The 17874-nt window shown below is 31.3% G+C and overlaps 2 protein-coding genes and 1 long non-coding RNA gene across 4 annotated transcripts in view; 1 reads left to right on the forward strand and 2 right to left on the reverse strand.

Annotated features, from left to right (window-relative positions):
* LOC105319498 (malignant fibrous histiocytoma-amplified sequence 1 homolog) overlaps positions 1 to 209 on the forward strand; it is a 110306-nt gene extending 110097 nt beyond the window's left edge. Inside the window, exon 5 of the mRNA XM_066067943.1 lies at positions 184 to 209. Coding sequence (XP_065924015.1) covers positions 184 to 187 — 4 coding nt within the window. The 3' untranslated portion in view covers positions 188 to 209. The remainder of the gene's footprint in view (positions 1 to 183) is intronic.
* LOC105319503 (uncharacterized) overlaps positions 1 to 9902 on the reverse strand; it is a 46256-nt gene extending 36354 nt beyond the window's left edge. The window contains exons 1-2 of the mRNA XM_066067950.1: positions 9645 to 9902; positions 9421 to 9549 (exon numbers count right to left, since the gene is read on the reverse strand). Of these exons, the coding sequence (XP_065924022.1) occupies positions 9421 to 9475 (55 nt within the window). The 5' untranslated portion in view covers positions 9476 to 9549; positions 9645 to 9902. The remainder of the gene's footprint in view (positions 1 to 9420; positions 9550 to 9644) is intronic.
* LOC105319497 (uncharacterized) lies at positions 1109 to 5046 on the reverse strand. 2 transcript variants are annotated; one of them, XR_010708874.1, is made up of 5 exons: positions 4385 to 5046; positions 4162 to 4287; positions 2445 to 2553; positions 2290 to 2333; positions 1109 to 2202 (listed from the first exon to the last, which is right to left on the reverse strand). It is a non-coding gene; the product is annotated as an uncharacterized lncRNA (long non-coding RNA). The 2 variants fall into 2 exon arrangements; XR_010708873.1 differs by having other exon boundaries at positions 1110 to 2202; positions 4381 to 5046.
* Positions 9903 to 17874: the final 7972 nt, after the last annotated feature.

Below are 17874 nucleotides of genomic sequence, written 5' to 3' on the forward strand. Positions count from 1 at the left end.
TCCAATGATATAATTTCTCATATTAAAAAAAAACCCGGAATGAATTATAATTAATGATTGGGTTGAAGGGTTTATATGTTTTGTTTAATATATGAAGGATAAATGTTGTCCTATCGTAATACCTGGTATAAGTTTTAAACACTGTTGTATCATAAACTTATTCTGTTTTGCCTTTATTTTAAGATGACGTGCTGCTTAAGTTAGGAGAAAGGCGCCATGGCAAAAGGAATGACTCTTCAGCAGATGCTTCACGAAGAAGAATTAGATAATCCAAACTATGGTCGCGAACGACGCAGAAACGTATGAATGATTCAGACACCTGATATGTCTAGTCTTCTGCCGATCCCAACCATAAATGTAGGGTCCGGAGAAGAATCAGAAACTGTTGAGGCAGACGATGCAACCCAGGAAAATATGGAGAATATCCGCGCACTTTTTCTCTTGAACTTTCCTGTCAATGATGACGAGCTAATGTCAGCAACGGAAACACGTGACCAGAGTGAAAGCGACGAAGTTGTTGATTGAAATCGACATCGGACAATACGATAACTACAATCACTTAAAGTACTTTCATCAAAGTATGATATTCAAAGAGTTTTGAGAGCCTTGTTATGTCAATCTATTATAATAACTATGGATAAGTGAGGAAGTTTTCACTCTGTAGAATTCATGATTTGTTTAGATATGAAATTATGGAGAGTCATTGCTTTGTATGATTTTGCACAGTTTTACAATTAAAAAAATATGGTGCATTGTAAGTTTTAACAACGCAATAATGTTTATGTTTTGTTTCCATTAATTCATGTTTGGAAATCAGATATGTTATTTGTTAGATTTTAGTATTATATGTTACAAAGGAATTGTTTGCACCAGCTGTTAACATTTCACTATCAGGCTTCATTTTCCTATCATCATATAGTTATTTATCTATTCATTGATTCTTTAAATGTTGTAAGGGTGGTGATGGCTCATTCTTAGTAGCTCAAATCTATATACGCTCATATATTGTTTTATTGTATCAGTTATGTATACATCGTTACATTGATAAAATTTGAAAATAAAAACGCTGTTCCATATATCAAAATAAACTTGTTCTTTTATGATAAACTATTTTTGATAATTATCAACAAAAGCACAAACAAATCGTAGTTTGTTAAACGTAACAAAATGTCGTTCAATAGAGTAAACGGTGTCTTTACAAAGTATAAACAATTGTTATCATATTTTTGAAAATGCTGATATTTAGATGAAGCACAGTGTTAAGAGATGCATTTTTTCCGATGAAAAAATAGGTACTATTATACAAATTAACATTAATTAACCATGTTTTTCACATATTTGATCTTTGAGAGAAAAATACATGTACAAATGAATCACGAGTCAATCTAACATTTTTTTCACACATTCATTAATTTTATGCGCATACACGCACCAATCTGATATAATGTCTATGAATAGCATCCTTAAAACACATGATGTTTTTATAAACAGTAAATAATTATTAATTGTTATGCATATAACATATGTCATTTCACAGAAAAATTGATATAAATATCAATTCAAAATAAGGAAATAACGCATGAAGTATATATCAGAACAGTTCTGTTGATTTTGTAAAGCTATACCTTAGTTTTTTCCTATCTCTAGTGCTTTCCTTTTTGAATTCATCCAGTGCCCGTAATAATTCCTTCTGATGCTCCCTTTTCTCTCGATGGATTGAAGGTTTTGATTCATGGTTTTTTGTTTTAAAGATGTTTGAAACTGAGGACGCCACCTGAGATGTATCTTCCTTCACGTTTGTCATGTTTTGTATTTCCAAAGGAGTTGAACTGTTATTTGGGATTTGCATATGGTCATTTTTACCCGACACAATGTTTGAAACTGAGGACGCCATCTGAGATGTATCCTCACGTACGTTTGTATGTTTTTGTATTTCCAAAGGAGTTGAACTGTTATTCGAGATTTGCATGTGGTAATTTTTATCTGACACTGTAAGTTTTAGAATGTTGTAAACTCCATCCATAGAGTCATCACATCCATAAGCATTTTGTGAGAGTGTTTCTGTCAAGATGTTTGAAACTGAAGTGTTACATTTGTCATTGCTTGTTTCTGTGTCATTTGTTTGAGATAAATCAATTGTCCTCGACGTTATCGACTTACTATATGTACTATTTTCTAATGGAGCCATTTGGTTTTTGGAACCTGTTAAACACAGGATAGCGGTTAATTATTATCAACATTTTAAATACACGAATTCTTTTGAAGTGATAACTAGTAATGTTTTACTACCATATTCAGCCATATCAGTAGGTTTTTTAGTCAGCATCCGATGTCTGCAAACAGAAATAAATGAACTAGTTAAATACAAGTATTTTAAAAGTAGAAATATCAATCATTATTCATTTTCAAATAAACAAAATCAGAAAGATGATAATTACGTTTACCTTACTATACAGAAAACGAAACAGATTACGATACAAGATGCCAAGACTGTCAAAGTAACCCATGATGCAGAGTTCGTCGGACTTTTATCTTCCTCCAGACTAGAATTGTCTATAAATCATATGCTTGCATCTTTTAAACGTCGGTTATTTTTTTTAACTCTTTTGAAAATAACAAAATTATATTTTTCAAGCCTCCGTATTTGTTTTGTCACAACAACATATGAAATACGGGGCACGGATGGTCTAATCTTAATTAGATAAATTGTAAGAAACTCCTTCCCTATCTACTCAGAAAAAAACAACACACACACTTACTGCAAAAATAAAGTTTCAAAACGTTACCTTTAATTTAATCAAACTCTGTCCAGTTTTGGCATATTTAAAGACACATTTAAAAATTACCCTCCTCATCTTGATTAATTTACAAATAACACTGTGTAAGAAAACATGCGTTAATTTAAATCAATGCTTCTTCATAATTTCATGTTGGAAAGAAAAATAACAATGAATATTTTGTAAAAATTATTTCAGAAATGTCTCCATGTTGTGCCGTATTGCCACACAAATTAAAGCATCTTTGTGGCGCTTTTTTTTAATTTTTAAATCGAGTTAAATAAATTTCTAACTGTCTTGCATCCCGGGCAAATTCCTACCTTTAAAAACAGGACGATTTACTGATTTATTGGACAGCTTTAGTTATTGGGGTTAACTAAATAAAAATATTTAAGAAGAGAACAGAAACTACATGATTACCGGTTTCGTCAATTTCGCGAATTATTTTCTTCCTATCATCATTATGAAATGGAACAATAAGAAAAATTTATGGACAAAAATTTATAAATTCCCATCGATCATTCATACATTTTTTGCACTTATAGTTATAGCCTTTAGAAACATGCAGTTGTTTGCACAGAAATGACGAATGTGTAGCGTATTCATATTTGCATATGCGTTTTTATGTACATGTATGTCACAATATAAGAATTAAACCCAAAATGTTTTTTTAAATCTTATCACGCCTATTTGTTAACTCAAATGTACAATGCACTGTTCATTATCTGACTAAATGAACAGTTTTTGGCTTAATTAGATGGAGTTATTAAATCATTTGGTGCCCCCAGATTTCAATCAGATAGGGAAGATGGTAAAGTTTTTTAAAACATTTGCACTAAATTTTAAAAACCTATTTTAATCTCGTGAAAATACACATAATTATATCATATATCCTAAACACCTAAGTGCACCAAGTTGTACACTTTTTTTTCTATTTTCAAAAGAGAATAATGACTTCAAGATTATATCATATGTCTTAAATGTTAACAAGGTAATTAAAAAGGAGAATGTTTTTGCCGTCGTTGCCCACAATTAAATTTATATATTTCATGTTGTATCACACGATAAATTTATGATGTGAACTTCACGATAGCTGCGGACATATTTTTCTATTAAAACTACTGAAGAATTAGGTGTCTTTTGCTAAGTGTTATAAAAGATACGCGAAAACGCTCTATTTATGACGTCACAATTACCCTTTTGATAGTCTTATCAGGTAACTATTCATAGATTTTTAATATTATGGCATTCTTGTTTAAATTAATGTTACATTTTGATGTTTTGTGAATCTGTAAAAATAACTTTTAAAGAGGCCAAACTATGACTGAACTGTACGTAGCTCTTTATGTTTGCATTTCTGAAGTTGTGTCGTATATGTACTTACTTGTATTTGAGCATCCTGTGACTCTATTACATGATTCACAATCACATTTCTTGGAGCATAATCTGCCGTAGAAATTAGAAGGACAGTGGTCCTTACAATTTACCCCTCGAGTTCCCGGCCAACATTCTTGACAACGACCAATGCAAAACATTTTATATTTGTTTTTTGGACAATAAGAAATACATGTATCTAATAATAAATATAGAAAAAACGAATTACCTACACAGGATTTTCCAACGACACGATAGTTTGGACAGCATTCCAAGGGGCTTATAATGAAATATTGACGTTAAAGTTGCCTTACTTGCGTAATAAAAGTGTAAAACAACGTAAAATCTTTCCAATTAGAATCACAATCAACTCACCTGCGTGCATTTGAACATACTCCAGACATCGATGTGGATGTATGAATTATATATACACACGTGATGTAAGAATAATATACCCACATGTGATAATTGAAAGTGCGAAGAAAACAGAGATGATTCATGCCGGAAAACATACTCGTTTATGCCGAATGTTTCTGTTTATTCATATTAATATGAAAACGGAAATATTTCAAACCTATTGACAAATTCAATTAGTTGGCAACAAATGATTTTATAAACTTGAGTTATGCAAACATGAACCTTATAAGCATAAGTGTTAATTTATTTATGATGCATTTAATTTTTTTAGTATCCGTATTATGCACAATGTAACTACAATAAGGTTTTAAAAGAAATATTGTATATATCATTACATATTAAAAACCGTATAAAACAGTATATACAGAAACCTATCTGATATCTTTATGCATAAGTCAATTACACATTATCGTTAAAAACTCCATTATATTTAAAACGTACATTTACTCAATGTGCCGATGACGGTGAAGGGATCAATAAAACCGGTTTGTTCCCGTTTTGCACACATTTGAAAATTAGGTATCGAAAAAATGTGTGCGAAACGGGAATTTGACCAGGTGAGATAATTGCTTAATTGCTATAGTCTATATCACAATCCCTGCGAGGGCAATTGACAATGAAATAAATAAAACATATCTACTCGCAACTGAAATTTACATGTATTTTATGTTACAATATAACTTGCATAAAAGCACATTTACATAATAATTGACATCCATATTCATAAATTTGATTTCAAACATCAATTTTGTCATGAACAATTTCATTATTTTTTTTAAACAAGAAAGATTACTGCAAAAGTGTTGAATATGTAGCGCCTTTGTTTAACTTACTGCCGATAGGAAGTATATGTACATCCTAAATGTTTGAAGAGAATATCTTAATATTTAATTATTGCTTTTGCTGACATAAATGGAAGAAATGTATCTAGTGAAAACGCTGCTAAATATTTTTCATTTATGTTGTGTTATATCTTGAATAATCGAAGGAAATAGACAAACTGTATGATGATTAATAGGCAATTTTATATGCATGCTTCAAAAACTGTAAATATTATTTCACAAAACCTATCAAATATATTCCTAATTCATGCATTTTAACCTTTTTCAGTTCGAGGAATATCGCATCAATATTAAAATATTATTTTTGTCAGATTTTTTATGTATTTAACCTCCGATTTGAAAAACTAGAAAGTGACCCGTCATATACTAAAGCGGTGATGTCATAAGAACTACTGTCAAGGTCGCTACTTCAAATATAATTAATGATAATAAAAATAATATTTTGTGATAAAAATCTGTTTTCTTTCATAATATTCTTTCTGTTGATACCAAACAATCAATTATAAACATGCGTTTTACATAATTTGCAAATCAATTGTAAAAAGAGACACGGAGTACCCCATATGACTGTCTATGTAGTTTTCCCCTTCATCATATAATTATCCATTGAATCAGCTTCCAATTGGCTTTGGACAAGCAATTTTTCCTAATTCCTTTGGTTTTATATTTAAGGTAAATGGACAAAAATGTAAAAGTTAATTCATCTAATCTAATCATTATTTTTTTATTTAATGATTTATTTATTTTTTTAAATATATCATTATCTTTATTTTATCAACCGAAAAAAATGGTGATAGTTATTAGTTATTAGACCGAATCTGTATTCTTCTTGTTTTATCGTTAAGGCACTGATAAAACACAGGTAAAAATCCAGGTATAATCTTTGACCGAAAGCAGACTATAATTGCTATCACAACACAATTCACACCTATTGTTCTATACCCAATTATCAAATGTGTGCAAAACGGGAACACACCATAAAACCATCTAACAAGGTTGGAATCGTAAACGACTGAAAACGCGTTGGAACTTATTTTCTTAAAACGATTATCAAACAATAAAAAAACCAAGCAAGTAACTTCAAATGAAACAAAATGTTAATGATTTAAATGAACTGTATATTGCATGTCAATTGATGAAAGAGTACATTAGGCCATGCTAACCTTAGTATACTGAGTTGAATTGTTCTAAAACTCAGATCTCCATTTTAATTTTGTTTATATCAACCAATGTTTTATCTTGCTTAAGAAAATAAAACAGGATTTATTTTACTTCAGACAAAATGCATGGTGTATACTGTTCATTCTATGGTTACTGAAAATCACACCCCATCAGATAAATAGTGAAAACACATCTTTCATGGTAGTTTTTAGAGGTAAAATGTACCAACGAAATTTCAATAGCATAAACACATTGTTCACTTTTATTCCAGAAAAGTAAAACCACGGTATGCAGTATGTTTCCAAAAATTATTTAAAATTCAATTTTTGGCACACTTTTCTGATTTAAAGAATTATTGTACCTCTGCTTTTTCTAGATAAAATTACGTCCTCTTTACCAGCTATTTTATCAAGACAATGTTTACGTGTATTGAGAAATATTTTGTGTGCTGTTTTCTTATTTTGGAAAACTAGCGAAACTGTCAACCGACAGCAATCGATTTCTCTCGCACTTCATATCAGAAATATTTTCAAAGCCCAATAACTGGAACATGCAAGTGTATTAGGAAGAAACTCTGCATCATCGCCAAATAGTTATCTTCGGTGTTGTGAAATACTTATTTTCTGACTATTTGGAGATTATCAAGGTATCAGCAAACGTAATTATATCTATTCAATATTCATAGTATGTTTTCACTTTTGAAGTAAAATTGTTGATAACTAAATGCAATTATGTCACTATTCTTTGTTTAGCGAGTAAAATGCGAGTAAAAACCTATCATGAGTGATATGATTTATGCATAGAAATAAAAGACCTCAAAAGAAAATATTTATCAGAAAAGATTAAATAAATAGAATTAAAATTATCAGATACACGCACAATGATATTCTTTTCCTTTAAAACACATATAAAAACATCATTAAACTTTCAGAATGAACTGACAAATAAATATTTATAAATGACAACAGCTAAACACCAACTGGCGTTTTTGATCATGGCTTATTTATCTGAATTGAACATGCATTTTAACGACCGACCTGCCACCCAATTGGTTAGCAAGTATATGGCTGTACAATAAATCAATCAATCATCACATCAACAATCAATAAATATAAATCATTGACATTTGCAATAGGATTGTTCAATCAATCAATTCATAAGTAATCAATCAATCAAATTGTTTGATCTATCAATATAAATCATTGACATTTGCAATAGGAAAATAAACAATCAATCCATTAAATCAATCTATTAATCAATATAATCATCATCGTCAATTGATGAATTAAGTCAATTAATAATCAATGGATCAAACAGTGTATAGATAGCGCATATTCCACCACTAACCTTGACATCTCATCAACAGATTCATATTACCTGATATAATTTTAAATTATTTTCCCTACCGTTTCATTTGAAGAATGCACAGATGAATATCTTGTAAAAATGATTTCAGAAGTTTTCTCAATGTTGTGCCGAAATGCCACGGAAATTAAAATATATTTCTGACGCTATTTTTTGATAAACCGAGATAAGTAAATTTCTTACTGTCCAACAAATTCCTACCTGTTAAAACTGGACAATTTATTGACTTATTGGACATATGCAGATAACTGGGATTAAACAAATTGAATACACAAAAACACTACAGAAGAGAATAAAAACTACTTAAATACCGAATTTATCAACTTCGCTGATTATTTTCTTCCTATTATTATTATGAAATCGAACAATTAGATAAATTTATAGACAAGAAATCATAAATTCCAATCAAGCATTTATAATTTTTGCATTAATTATTGTATACTTTAGAAACACGCCGGTTGTTTGCACAGGAATGACGAATATGTAGCGTATTCATATTTGCGTATGCTTATTTCACGTATGCCACAATATAAGGAATTAGGTCCAAAATGTGTTGTCTATCTTATCATGCCTTTTCGTTAACGCAAACGCACCTTCCACTGTTCATTATTTGCGAAAATGGACAGTGTTGGGCTTAATTGAATTAAAGTATCAAACAACTTTCATTTGGTGGCCTCGGATTTCAATCAGATAAGGAAGAAGGTACAATTTCTGTCAACATTTACACTATATTTAAAAATCTATTTTAATCTCATGAAAATACACATTATACCATTTTGGAACCTTGTGTGAACCAAGTTGTGCTTTATTTTATTTTCAAAAGAGGATAAATATGTCAAATTTCTAAAATGTTGTCCAAGATGATGAAAAATGGTACAATAAAATGTGTTTTCAGCCGCCGCCCATAATGAAATTGATATATTTCAAGTGCCACACGTACAGAATCACACGATAAAGTTATAATGTGAACTTCATTGTGAACGATAGTTGCGTACATACTGTGGTTTCATCAATATTCAAGGATATCAATTTTCGTGGATTAAGTGAAAAACACAGTTTCAAGGATACATAAATTCGTGGCCAATGACCCTATCAATACAAAATGTTAATAATAATTGCCTTTCAATGAACATTTGATTTCGTGGATCAACTAAACAACGAAATCCACGAAAATTGGTATTCAACGAATATTGATGAAACCACAGTATTTTCCCATTAAAAACTATTGAAGAATTGGTGTTTTGTTCAGTTTTGGGAAACAAATGGGGAAATGCACTTTTTATGATATCAAAATTAACCTTTTGAAACTTTCATCGGTGACTATTTATAGATTTTCATTTTTCATGTATTGTTTTAAATGAATGTTTCACTCAAACATCTTGCGAAATCTTTAAAATTACTTTCAAAAAGGGCAAAAATAAGACTGATAATTAACGTAGTTCTTTATGTTTGAAATTCTGTAGCTGTATTGTCCAAATACATACCCATGGCATTTAAGCATCCTGTGACTTTATCACATGGTTCACAATCACATTTCATTGAGCATGATTTGCCGTAGAAACTAGGCGGGCAGTTGTCCTTACAATCTACGCCATGAAATCCTGGCCAACATTCTTGACAATGATAGATGCAAAACATTTTATATTTGTTTTTGGAGGTTCAATAAGAAATAAATGTATCTAATAACAAATGTACAAAAACGAGTTACCTAAACAGGAGTTTCCAACGATACGATAGTTTGGACAGCATTCCAAGGGGCTTGTAATGAAATATTGATGTTAAATCTGCCTTATTTGTGTTGTAAAAGTATAAACATTGTAAAATCTTTCCAATACTAATCACAATCAACTCACCTGCCTTCATTTGAACATACTCCAGACATCGATGTTGATGTATGAATTATATATACACATGTGATGTAAGTATAATATATCCACATGTGATAATTGAAAATGTGAAGAAAACAGACATGTTTCATGCCGTAAGACATACTCATTGATGACGAATGTTTCTGTTTACTCATATCAATATAAAGACGGAAATATTTCAAACCTATTGACAAATTCAATTATTTGGCAACAGATGATTTTATAAACTTGAGTTATACAAACATGAACCTTTTTAGCATAAGTGTTAATTTATATATCATGCATCCAAAGGTATATGTAGCGTATTTAGAGTAAACATTTTTGACATGAGTTTGAGTAAAAATATACATCATGCTTCTTATAATTAAACGTTTCACAAACTCTAGGCCCGTAAAACATGTTCTTTCTTTAGTTATTTGTCTCTAAACTTTGCTACACGTCACATATTAATGTGATCCGTCATTTGTAACGCCACTGCGCATGAGTGCAGGAAAACCTAGTATTAAAAACACGACGGAAAAACAGTTTGTTTACAAATTAGAATCACATTTTTCTATTTTTGTGTTAATAGATTATTCTTAAATCAGATGATACCCGAAGAATTATTATTCCCTTAATCATTAATGTAGAACAATATGAATTGCTATTTATGTGTAATAAAGATGAAACACGATTTTAGCATCAACGACACGGTCAAATGAGTTAATACCCCCTTTCCCTAGGGATGTATGTACTGAGAGTGTTTTTTTTTTTATTCTTTATTCAAAAATTCCTCTAAACGAAAATCCACTTCTGGTTTGTAAATTATAAAGTAAAGACATGATACACATGGAGCACAAACGAACCTGACTAGCAAAACCCCTACAACCTCATGGTAAAAACTTAAGTTTATATCGGCTTTAATTCCTATTCCATCAATCTACATGGTCTCCGATGACAATATTTCCTTTGTTCCCAACCTTGTCAAGCTGTCTCTTTTTTTTCCAACTCTGTCAAACTTAACGGTATACCTATCTTTCTCGTCGTCGCCATTGTTGTTGTGATGGACTGAGCGTGGTATCACGTGACCTTTTAAGGCGGAGTTTATTTAAATGCTTTATTTATTGTGGCCTCCACAATAATTATAAAAATTATTCATTAATTTCTATATCTTTTTAACCTGATTTATATACACTGCGCAATTTATGTGAAGATCTATCTAAATATGACATATCTAAATAAATAAATCAATCAAATATTTCTTAGCATGAACAATACGCCACATATACCTTTATTTTTTTTAAAGTATCCGTTTTATGTCACAATGTAACTGCACTTAGGTCTTAAAAGAAATATTGTTTATATATTGTGTTTATATAATTAAATATTTTAAGAACGTATAAAAAAGGATACTTACAGAAACATATCTAACATCGTTATGCACAAGTCAATAACACATTATCGTTAAAAAACTCCATTATATTCATACTATACATTTACTTCAATATACCGATTTTAATGAAGGGAGCTATAAAACCGTCTGACAAGGTTTGAATCGTAAGCGACTGAAAACGCGTTGGAATTTTTTAAAAAACGATTATCAAAATAACTTAAAACCAAGAAAATAATTTCAAATGAAATAAAATCTTCATTATTTGAATGAACATCATTTTGCATGTCAATTGATGAAAGAGGCCTCATAAACCTAGTATATTGAGTTAAATTGGTTTTCAAACTCAGATTTTTAATCTTTTTATCAAACAATATTTTATCTTGCTTAAGAAAAGATGACAGGATTTATTTTACTTCAGACAAAATGCATGATGTACACTGTTCATTAGGTGAATTCCGAAAATCACACCCCATCATATAAATAGTGAAAATATTTCATCCTGGAAGTTTTTAGAGAAAAAAATGTACCAACAGAATTTCAACACCATTAACACATTGTTCACTTTTATTCCAGAAAAGTAAAACCAGGGTATGCGGTAACAATCCATACATGGATAGTATAAATCTTTTATTTATCTCAATGATTTATACAAAGTATTGATTCCAAAACATATCAGAAATATTTTAGAGTTGTCTTATTCAAAGCCCGACAACTCGATAACTTGCAAGTGAACAAGCAAGAAACTCTGCATCAGCGACAAATGGTTTTCTTCGGTGTTATGAAATACCTATTTACTGACTATTTGGACACTAGCCAGATGTCGTTATAGTCAGTAAATAGGGTTATATCTATTCAATATTCATAGTCTGTTTTCGCTTTTGAAGAAAAATTGCTGTTGTATTGTATTTTGTCACCATTCTTTGTTTAACGAGTAAAATGCGATAAAACATAGTATAAGTGAGTGCATATAAAGAATAATAGAAAACATGTATAAAAAAAGATTTACTATCTAAAAATAAAAATAAAAATATACCCCCACAATGATATTCTTTTCCTTCAAACATTGATAAATACATCGTAAGACTTTCAGAGTGTCCTGACTAATAAATCTATAATTATAGCTGTATGGTACAAATACTCATTATCGATGTATTCGAACACACGCTAACCATATCCGTGGATATAGGAAAGATAATTATAGATGCGGCGAGGTAAAATTTGAATAACACAAATATGTGTTGATAGAAAAATGACAATAACAAACCGTCAACCATCTCAGAAATCTATAAAACGAAAAAGAAATTCAAAGCAGAGCAACACGGACCTCCAAAAAGATAGAGGTAGGATCAGGTGCCTTGAAGTAGTGAGCATCTTCTTCTGACCGGTCACACCCGCCGTGTGCTCTTTGTCGTAATCGAAAAAAAAACCCGGAAAAGTCCGTAGACAATCGGGTGATAAATTATTGTCTAACAATGAGTATGCCTCGCCTTAGAAACTGTTCATACGAAGAGCATGCCCTTGCGTATCGAGTTAACTGAGAGACAAAGACACCATATGCAGGTGATGAAGGTATATTTATTGCAAAATAAGTAAGGAAAATTGAGTATAGAAAAATTGAAGTCATCGTGTTTATCATGTAGTTTTGTTGTTAGGTTACCATTAATGTCCATTTCCAGTAAAATATCCAAATATAAAGAAATTCTGCTTCATAAGAATACAAAATAAGGTCTGCTACATGTAACATTGGGGCACACTTGGTACCCATGGGAATTCCAACAGATCGCTGGAAGACTTGATTTCCAAAAACTACATAGATTTTGTCTGTCGGAAACTCAAGCATCTCTCTAATGTCAACTTCAGAGTACTTGTGTGTGCAATCAGAATTGTTTATAAATGTATAATATTTTTATTAAAGAAACAACTATCGTTGATATAAAAAAGCCTAGATTTTAATTTGTCATTGGGAATGGTTGCATAAAGCGTTAAAACCGTACTTTTTGATGCTATTGATTTTGGTAAGATTTTGTGACCTCAAAGTTTCTAATAATTCTTGAGAGTTTTTTAGTATTCATAATTTATTTAAACCACTTCTGAAGTATATTGTTATACAGTAATTTTAAAGTTTCCCCTTCACTACTCTAAGAATTTTAGTAAGGAGTAAAGAGAAAGGTTTGGTAGAACATTTACTGGAACTTGCTATATATCTCTGTTTGTAAGGACTTTTGTCAAGCTTTGGAATCCAGTAAAAATAAGGTAGATCAAATTCATTTTGTCTATTGGGGATATTAAAGATATTCATAACCGATTTTTGATTTTGAAGTATTTCCTGTTTGGAAAGACTGCTATGGGTGTAAGTAGGATTACCATGTGTAGAATCGAAATCTAGTTCTTTGAAAATGAAATTAATATAATGTGCTTTAAAAACAAAAACAATGTTGTTACTTGCCTTATCAGCAGGGACCAGTACATACTGATCGTGCAATCTATCTAGTTCTTTTCTCACTTCTGCTTTATTGAAAACAGAAGGATAGATTGTTTTCATTTGACCTCTCACTCGTTTAATACGAGACTTTAATATACATCTGATGCTTTAACCTACTATGAGAAGGTATCAAGGTCTTTTTTTTTTTTTTTTTTTTAAAGATTTTGCCCATCGCTTGGCGTAATCTTCAACAGAATTCAAGATATGTATAAAATTACGACGCCGTGTTAAGGATCTAGGATCCCTAAATGTTGGTCCTTTCATAATAAGTGATCTAAGGTATTCACTGTTAATTAAATTAACATCTCTAGATCTCACGACCAATTCAAAACACGAAAAAACTTGTGTACGTGTTGACCAATTAATATTATTTATATATAATTTTTTTTTATGATTAGCTGTCCTCAAGTTTAAAATATTCATTGGTATGAGATGAATCAGTTTTATTTATTCGTTACATGGATATGCCACTTTAAGGATAAAGTAAGAAAACCAATATACACGTCTCATGGAGTGGCGTTTAACAGCACTTCTTTGTGTTCACTTGATTTGTCCATTTATTTTGTACTCTATTGAATCTGACACTTTGCATACATCTCTCGTCGTGTTGAACGTTATCTGTGCATGTGTTTTAGATTTCTATTAACGGTTGATTTCTTTTACTTAGTTCATTTCAATTGTTGTTATTTTAGGAAATTGCAACTGATTGGAAACTCTATTAAAATTTAAATAGCATTTTGTAGCAATATGAATATCATTGTGTAGCTATATATACATGTAGGTATAACTAATATATTTAAAAAGAATATGTTGTAAAAAATACCCATATAGTCAGCATTGAGCACACGTCTTTTATATTCATAAACACTAATTAAATACTCATATCCTGAAAAACATAAACCATAAGATTTCTATAGAAAAAATCGAAAATCCAAAAGTTTTCAAAACAAAGAATTATACAAGACTATGAGTGTATTTCTACGAGATGTATACATTAATATTTGATATTTGAAAATGGTAATAATAATATGTTATACATTGGTACGTCATACCTTTATAATACGAAAAAAGCGATAAAATGAAATGACATGATTTCATTCTTATAATATATATTCAGTATATATTCTCAATGATTTGAGAAACTTGGTAACACAAGTAAAAATAAACCTTTTTACATACCTTGATTACATTTCAGGAACATATTTATGCATCAAGGATTTACTACTACAACTACAGAAAATCAGATGACACACCTAAATGGAACCCGGTGTTTTCAATCAGAATAGTTTTAAATTCATCATTATAACATATGGAAATTGAAAGAATCAGTCTTGTCAGTGTAATATAATTTAAAAAATGAATATATAACAAGAAAAACCATAAGGTGTGTAAATAACAGAAGAAAAAGGGGAAATTAGTCATTAGTTGGCCTTTAGTGATCTCTTAATTTGACATTTTGATTTTCAAATCTGCTATAATCAGTGGATCCGCTGAAAAATATGTCATTTGTCAAGGATATACATGTGTCATAACAACTGACTTTGTAAGCTATACCTACGGTTTTCTCCGTCTCTGGAATATCATTTTATGAAAACACCCGGCGTTAGCAATTATTTTTTCTGTGGTTTCCTTTCCTCGCAATTAGTTATGTTTTTTGATTGATGGTCCACTGTACAAGCAATATTTGAAATTGTCAAAGCGGCCCTGCAGCACTGATGTTACGTTACCAGTACTTGTCAAATACGTTTGTACTTACTAAATGGCTTTTGACTGTGACTTAAGTAACAACTGCAGATAACTGATAAAAACACAAATATACAAAATCGCAACAGAAGTGATCCCCAATTTCGCTGACTATTTTCAATTAAGATAATTAATAGAAACATAAATACACAGAATTGCAACAGAAATGATCTCCGATTTCGCTGACTGCATCCAACCCGCCACCAACTACGTTTATTACATGGATGAAAAAAATATGACTTACCCGTCTTTGCATACGCTTGTTTAATGTCACAGTGCACATTTATTTGAAAACTAAAGCAAAATGTTTTTGTGTAACAATGCATATGTGTTAACGCAAGGGCCTGTTGAACCGTTCAATATCTGTCAGATTAGTCAGTTCTCGGATTTTGAATAGTTTTTAAAACAATTATTGACCATTTGCAATTAATATTGATTTGCATTTGCGTACAACGTGTATTGTAGAAACACTTGTCTGTTGTAATTGAGCATCCTGTGTCTTTATCACATGGTTCACATTCACATTTCTTTGAGCATAGTCTGCTATAGAAATTAGGAGGACAATAGTCCTCACAATCTACACCTTGAGTTCCCGGCTAATATTCTTGACAGTGAAAATGAAAAGCATTTGATATTTTTTTTTTTAGAATATAAATAAAAAAACTGATTACAAAAATGTAAAAAATGAATTACCTACGCAAGAGTTCACTCTTGCTTTATAAAAGATAACAGCTAAACACAAGCTGGCGATTTTGTCATGGTTTATTTATTAATTAGCAATAAGTTAAACAACCGACCTGTCACCCACTTGATGAACAGGTATATGGCTGCACAATAAATCACTTATTTATTAATTAGTAATAAGTTTAACAACCGACCTGTCACCCACTTGATGAACAGGTATATGGCAGCACAATAAATTTATGAATCAATCAAAATCAATAGTTCAACAATCAAGTTATTCAATCTATCAATAATCAATAATCAAAGTTCAATCAATCAATCAATCAATCGATCAATAAATCAAAGTTCAAATATGAAAGTTAATATCAATATGGCTTTGCTTTAAGCGGGTTGCTGGCTAGGTTAGGTGGACCCTGGGAACAGTTGACCACCTATTCCCAAGCTTTGAGCAGGCCCTGGGAATAGTTGCCTACATCAAAGACTTGAAAAACCTTGCCATGGTGCAAATTCCGCCATACAAACAGCTTTACTGAAGGTGTTTGTCCGCCGGACAATTTGCAACCCCAAACCCATCGAGAGAGGGTAATGTGTTCAGGGCAGTTGGGGCAAGTTTAAGGTTAAGCCATGACCAGGTTTAGGTCCTGGTCATTGGGGATTAGGTAAAGGGTAAGGGTAGGGGGTTGGGATAAGATTGTGTTTGTGATAAGGATAAGCTAATACATATGATCAGGATATACTGATGAATGGGTTTGTAAGAACAGATAAAGTGCACCCTGCAATGTGTCAAGGAAAACATTATTGCCCAATTCGGATAAATATACTCCGTCTAAGCTAAACATTTGGTTGTTATATTTGTTTAATTCGAGGTGCTTTATATAAGCCCCTCCAAAGTTCAAAACATGAGTTGCAATTGCATTATTAAGACGAATTCTGGACTTTTCTGGTGCAATAGTACTAGACATATAACGCCAACATGACCGTGGCAAAATTTCAGACCAAACCAAAAAAAGTGTTAGGCAAAATTGTAGCTAGTCCAGATATAGTTTCAAACATTTTTAGTCGAAGGTCCAATAAAGGTAATGCGCCAATACTGTTGCCTCCGCGATGTATCACTAACATGTCAGGAGGAGTAGTGTAAAATAGCTGGGTAGAAATGCATGTAAAAACGTCCCCCACCTCATACCAGGTCTGCTTATCCAGCGTACCTCAGCCCTAATCAAGTCGTGAAGGCCCATTGAATTGCCTCCAGCGCGCGTTTGGCTGTGTGTTTTAGCTTTGGAAGTAATTGATGATCCGACTATTCATATGTGTGGCGCTTGACCTGAAATTCTTGTTATATGTTAGCATTGGTGTTAAAATGATGCAATAATAGAGAATTTAATCGAATCAAACTTGCTTAAGCCAGCGACCAGAGTGACCCAAAATTCGTCACAACGTCATTTAAACGAGTTTTATTGCTCCTCTGTTTTATATAAACGCCTTACAAAACAAGGAAATGCAAAAGTCAACTTTATGTTGAACGTCCCTCAAAATATTTTTTGTTCATACTTTAGAACTGTTAATTTTAGTTTTTGTGCAAAAAGTAGTATATACATGTATTTAAGTTCCATTGTTTTTATTCTAGTTTAACATTAAGTAAAACCAACACGATAAAATGGATGCTCTTCACCCCTTTGGGTTGTATAGTATTTGTATAAGCAATTGCTTAAAAAGGTATTCTTCCGAGATTCTCACCCTGATGTTTATTTGCTGTGCCGCTTTGACATCAAAAGTCAAAATTTGATAAACC

Source organism: Magallana gigas, chromosome 8, assembly GCF_963853765.1.
Source record: "Magallana gigas chromosome 8, xbMagGiga1.1, whole genome shotgun sequence".
NCBI classification, from domain to species: domain Eukaryota; kingdom Metazoa; phylum Mollusca; class Bivalvia; order Ostreida; family Ostreidae; genus Magallana; species Magallana gigas.